At 46.7% G+C, this 6,000-nt stretch overlaps 2 protein-coding genes across 3 annotated transcripts; both read left to right on the top strand.

Moving 5' to 3' along the window:
• Window positions 1-595: 595 nt before the first annotated feature.
• Window positions 596-1,336, top strand: LOC130886037 (chromatin target of PRMT1 protein-like). 2 transcript variants are annotated; one of them, XM_057787929.1, is made up of 2 exons: window positions 596-1,019; window positions 1,143-1,336. In XM_057787929.1, the coding sequence occupies exons 1-2, from the start codon at window positions 596-598 to the stop codon at window positions 1,334-1,336; spliced, it is 618 nt and encodes a 205-aa protein (XP_057643912.1). The 2 variants fall into 2 exon arrangements, with proteins under 2 accessions (XP_057643912.1, XP_057643910.1); XM_057787927.1 differs by having other exon boundaries at window positions 596-1,336.
• Window positions 1,337-3,345: 2,009 nt separating this feature from the next.
• LOC130885565 (chromatin target of PRMT1 protein-like) lies at window positions 3,346-4,116 on the top strand. Its single transcript, XM_057787097.1, has one exon. The coding sequence runs from the start codon at window positions 3,346-3,348 to the stop codon at window positions 4,114-4,116; it is 771 nt and encodes a 256-aa protein (XP_057643080.1).
• The last annotated feature ends 1,884 nt before the right edge of the window (window positions 4,117-6,000 follow it).

Here is a 6,000-nt window from a genome sequence, read left to right as displayed (position 1 = left end):
TCTTTTCTCTGAATATTTCAAATGCAAAAGGACTGGGCGTTGTGATGTTTATGTACTTATTGTACATGCACATATTAGTTATAGGCTTCTCTTTTCTTTTAGAGAAAAAGGGGGAAACATAGTGACTATTCAATTGTATTTAAATAAATAAGATTACCTGAAGATCTAAGAGTAAAAGAGTCTCACGGATCAGCCTTAATGAGCAGATTTGAAAACACACACCTTTAATCCCAGTAGCCACACCCTAACACACACCCAAATTCCATTGGTGCACGCCTTTAGTCCCACCCCTAGAGGAGACTATAAAAGGAAGTGGAGACATCTCTCAGACACACAGTCTCATTGTGAGATTCCTGGAGGTAGCACGCTGGACTTGGCAGCGCAGGCTGGCACAAAGGAAAGGAAAGAAAGGGCTCTCCTGAAAGCAAAATATCGGCGGACTAGATAGCCAAGCCACCCTTTAGGCAAGCACCTAACCCAAGCACCCAGCAAATAAACCCGAGTGGTCCTTGTCAGGTCAGATTCAGCAAACCCGCCCACAGCGGCCACGAGACGAACCCTAGAGTCCATCTCCTTCGATTCTCAGGATCAGAAGATGGCTGCACAGTCAGGGCGGAAAGTGGTGCTAATAAGAACCACCAAGCTGTCTCTAAATGAGCGCTTTACTAGTCTGCTGGAGAACAAACAGCCCACGCCAGTGACTTTTCGGGCTTCGCTGCAGCAGCAGCAGCTAGCCAGCGCCAGAAACAGAAGACTGGCCCAGCAGATGGAGAATAGACCCTCTGTCCAGGCAGCATTAAAACTTAAGCAGCGCCTGGGTAACAAGAGGAACATCCAGGCTCCCTTAGGCCTACCCAGAGGTGACCTGTGCAGGGGAGCGATTGGAGGACGAGGCCTACCCAAAATCCAGGGAGGCTTTTGCCGAGGACGAGGAAGAGGAGGACTACGTGGGGGACTTGCCACCAGAAGCCTGCCAAGGGGCGGGTTGTCATTCCAAGGTCGAAGCCTGCTCCTCCGAGGTGAACAAGACTTTGCTGCCCCACGAATGGACTCAAGAAGTGGTGCTGTTCCAGGTCGTGGAGGTCCTGGGAGAGGGGGCCGAGGGCGTGCAGCTATGGGTCGTGGTGGATTCCGTGGTAGAGGTCTGGCTGGGATAGGTCGAGGAAGAGGGAACTTTGGATGCCGTGGTCGAGGCAGAGGTGCCCGCACTCGCCCTGCATTGACCAAGGAGCAGCTGGACAAAGAACTGGATGCGTACATGTCCAACACTAAACGACGCCTGGATGCTGAGTTGGATGCCTACATGGCACAGACAGATTCTGAAACCGATGACTGAAGCCTGCCCACCCACCCGCCTACCTCTTCTTAGACTCTCGGGAAAGTCACCAACCACATCTGTGCCTATGAAGAAATAGACTTGAGCACACATGAGAAGGACTCTGACTGAAGCGGGAAGCACTCACACCATGGGTTGTGGACTCCCTTGCCACCAGTGGGTGCCTTTGGTCTATTCCGTTTACCTTTCGATGTTGTGTGAAATAAACCCCATTTTCCCTTGATTCGGCTGAGTTTGTTTTGTTGTTTATTCAGTCACCCAGACTTGGGTTTAAGCAGAAATGCCTTGGCCCTGTGACAAGAACTTTTTTCCAATCTCTGCCTCACCTGCTGTATATGCTGATAGTTTAATATTCCTTCTAACCACCTTTATAATCCGAGAAAGGGTTCCCAGAAGGAGCCAGAGTTCTCACTGATGTGTGCTCTCTGGGGGTAGAGTTGTACATGTTCCTTAAAAACTGTCTGGTCACAGCTAAACTGAAGGTGTGTGTGCTATGTTGATGGTGAAGGTGGTAATTTGGAAATGTTGATACTGCTCCTGAGTCAGGAACGGCTTACACTTGTAGCCACTTTGATTTAGTCATTGACATTGCATAGGACATGCTGAGCTGGATGTGTAGAAATTCTACCCTAAAATAACATTTTTTAACTTATTGGCCTTTGTGTCATTTCCAAGAGATTTTTCACATTTAATGTAAGAGAAGCCATTTGTGGTAGCCAAAGAGACTGGGCTAGGAGAAGCTTTACAACCTAACTCCTGGGAAAGAGTCCTAAGCTGCTCCTGCTGACATGCAGTTACCTATGTTCAGAACCAGTCTTGGTTCAATCTACATAAATCGCTTTATTTTTTTGAACCTCTTGAAGGTTTAATTTTAACAGTAATTTGTCAGCTGTTCAGTTTCAGTGGAATCCTTTTTATCTGTCTCGTTATAGCAAACTGTTGTCTCATTCAAAAAAATTATCAGCACCCAATCATTAGGAAGTAGCCTAGAAAACTATGCACACTTCTCCCCTCCACCCAAAAATGGATTATGGATGTTTGTTTTTGTGTAATGTGTTAGTTACAATTTATCATGGATAATGCTTAGGAAAAATCTAAACAAAGCATATTTGGTTTGATCCAAAATTTTGTTTTGAAAAACAAAGCCTGGGCATTGGTGGCAATCAATTTAATCCCTACACTTGGGAGGCAGAAGCAGGCTGGTCTTAATGAGTTCAAGGTCAGCCTGGTCTACAGAGCAAGTTCCCGGACAGGCTCTACTGCTACTGAGAAACCCTGGATCAAAACCACACTGGGGAAATAGAAGGAGACAGAAAGAGAGAGAGAGAGAGAGAGAGAGAGAGAGAGAGAGAGAGAGACAGAGAGAGAGACAGAGAGAGAGACAGAGAGAGAGACAGAGACAGAGAGACAGAGAGAGAAGAGAAATAAAATGAAATGGACTGGGTGTTGTTGATGTATTTATTGCCTGTACATATTGTATATAAGCATATTACTTGTAGCCTTCTTTTTTCTTTTAGACAGAAAAGGGGAAACGTAGTGACTTTCAATTGTATCTTAATAAAAAAGATTACCTGAAGATCTGAGAGTAAAAGAGTCCCACGGATCAGCCTTAATGAGCAGATTTGGAAACACAAACATTTAATCCCAGTAGCCACACCCTAACACACACCCTCATTCCATTGGTGCACGCCTTTAGTCCCACCCCTAGAGGAGACTATAAAAGGAAGTGGAGACCTCTCTCAGACATACAGTCTCATTGTGAGATTCCTGGAGGTAGCACGCTGGACTTGGCAGCCCAGGCTGGCACAAAGGAAAGGAAAGAAAGGGCTCTCCTGAAAGCAAAATATCGGCGGACTAGATAGCCAAGCCACCCTTTAGGCAAGCGCCTAACCCAAGCACCCAGCAAATAAACCCGAGTGGTCCTTGTCAGGTCAGATTCAGCAAACCCGCCCACAGCGGCCACGAGACGAACCCTAGAGTCCATCTCCTTCGATTCTCAGGATCAGAAGATGGCTGCACAGTCAGGGCGGAAAGTGGTGCTAATAAGAACCACCAAGTTGTCTCTAAATGAGCGCTTTACTAGTCTGCTGGAGAACAAACAGCCCAGGCCAGTGACTTTTCGGGCTTCGCTGCAGCAGAAGCAGCTAGCCAGCGCCAGAAACAGAAGACTGGCCCAGCAGATGGAGAATAGACCCTCTGTCCAGGCAGCATTAAAACTTAAGCAGCGCCTGGGTAACAAGAGGAACATCCAGGCTCCCTTAGGCCTACCCAGAGGTGACCTGTGCAGGGGAGCGATTGGAGGACGAGGCCTACCCAAAATCCAGGGAGGCTTTTGCCGAGGACGAGGAAGAGGAGGACTACGTGGGGGACTTGCCACCAGAAGCCTGCCAAGGGGCGGGTTGTCATTCCAAGGTCGAAGCCCGCTCCTCCGAGGTGAACAAGACTTTGCTGCCCCACGAATGGACTCAAGAAGTGGTGCTGTTCCAGGTCGTGGAGGTCCTGGGAGAGGGGGCCGAGGGCGTGCAGCTATGGGTCGTGGTGGATTCCGTGGTAGAGGTCTGGCTGGGATAGGTCGAGGAAGAGGGAACTTTGGATGCCGTGGTCGAGGCAGAGGTGCCCGCACTCGCCCTGCATTGACCAAGGAGCAGCTGGACAAAGAACTGGATGCGTACATGTCCAACACTAAACGACGCCTGGATGCTGAGTTGGATGCCTACATGGCACAGACAGATTCTGAAACCGATGACGGAAGCCTGCCCACCTGCCCGCCTACCTCTTAGACTCTCGGGAAAGTCACCAACCACATCTGTGCCTATGAAGAAATAGACTTGAGCACACATGAGAAGGACTCTGACTGAGGCGGGAAGGACTCACACCACGGGTTGTGGACTCCCTTGCCACCAGTGGGTGCCTTTGGTCTGTTCTGTTTACCTTTCGATGTTGTGTGAAATAAACCCCATTTTCCCTTGATTCGGCTGAGTTTGTTTTGTTGTTTATCCAGTCACCTAGACTTGGGTTTAAGCAGGAATGCCTTGGCCCTCTGAGGAGAACTTTTTTCCAGTCTCTGCCTCACCTGCTGTATATGCTGATAGTTTAATATTCCTTCTAATCACTTTTATTATCTGAGAAAGAGTTCCCAGAAGGAGCCAGAGTTCTCACTGATGTGTGCTCTCTGGGGGTAGAGATCTACATCTTCCTGAAAAAGCTGTCTGGTCACAGCCAAACTGAAGGTGTGTGTGCTATATTGATGGTGAAGGTGCTAATTTGGAAATGTGGATACTGCTCCTGGGTCACAAATGGCTTATGCATGGTGGCCACTTTGATTTAGTCATTGACTTTGCATATAACATGCTGTGTTGGATGAGTAGAATTTCCACCCTAAAATGAGATTTTTAATTTATTTTGGCTTTCTGTTTTGTGTAAGAGGCGTGTACCCATTTAGTGTAGGAGAAACCCTTCTGTGTGAATGAAGAGACAGGGTGGGAAATGCTTTACAACCTAACTCTGGGAACGCGTCATTTGCTGCTCCTACTGAAAAGCAGTTGCTTAGGCCCAGAACCAATCACGACCTATTCCAGTTAATTGACTTTTAAATTTTTTTGACCCTCTTGAAGGTTTAATTTCAACAATAGTAGGTCAGCCATTCAGTTTCAGTGGAATCCTGTGTTTCTGGTTCACTATAACAAATTATCATCTTGTTCGAAAAAATAAATCATTTATCAGTACCCCAACCATCAAGAAGTAGCCGAGAAAATATGTCCACATACCTAAAACAATGGATTTTAGACTTTTTTTTTGATTAATGTGTTGGTTCCAAGTTATTACGGAGAATGGTCAGGAAGCAAGTTAAATAAAGAAAATTTGATGAGATCCAAGGTTCTGGTTTTGAACAAAAATAAAAGTTGGACGGTGGCACACCTTTCGAATCCCAGACCTTGGAGGGCAAAATCAGGCTGATCTTTTTTAATCTGGGGTCAGCCTGGTCTTCAGAGCCAGTTCTAGGACAAGTCCCACAGCTACTGATAAATCCTGTCTCAAAAAAGCAAAATAGAGAATAAGGGAGAGAGAGAGAAAGATAGACACAAAGAGAGACAGAGAGAGAGAGAGAGAGAGAGAGAGAGAGACAGAGACAGAGAGAGAGAGAGAGAGAGAGAGAGAGAGAGAAGTGTAGGCCCATATGTCTACATTGCATGGCAGGCAAGCCATCAAGCCATAGGCCACATCTGAGACGGGTCACATATCCTCCCAGGCAGGCTGTCACATCCCTAACAAAGGTCAGGATGTTGTTGCTCCTTTCTTTGTAATTTGGAAGATGCCTGATAGAGATCCTAATTCAAACCTATGTGACAGTTAGCATACATAGCACACAGGTAGTTGTGGACTTGCCAGAAAGCCATTAACCTGGTTACCTAGCAGACACAATGTTGATATATTTCCCCTAAGTAAAGTTTTGGTATAAAGGCTGTTTGGAGAATAAAAGGAAGAAATTCTTGAGGATGTCAACTCAGGATATCATGAGGGATCTATGAGAATCTCCCTACGGATGAAACCATGTGAGTTGTGTCTTTAACCCGACTCCTCCATGCCAGGACAGAGAGAAAGATGGTTTATGTTGGGGTCTGGTAGAGAAATAATTTATGGTCCGGGCTAGTACTGGACCCTGA

Source organism: Chionomys nivalis, chromosome 13 (assembly GCF_950005125.1).
Source record: "Chionomys nivalis chromosome 13, mChiNiv1.1, whole genome shotgun sequence".
Taxonomy (NCBI): domain Eukaryota; kingdom Metazoa; phylum Chordata; class Mammalia; order Rodentia; family Cricetidae; genus Chionomys; species Chionomys nivalis.
Note: the sequence above shows the minus strand (reverse complement) of the source record. Positions and strands in the feature narration are given on the sequence as shown.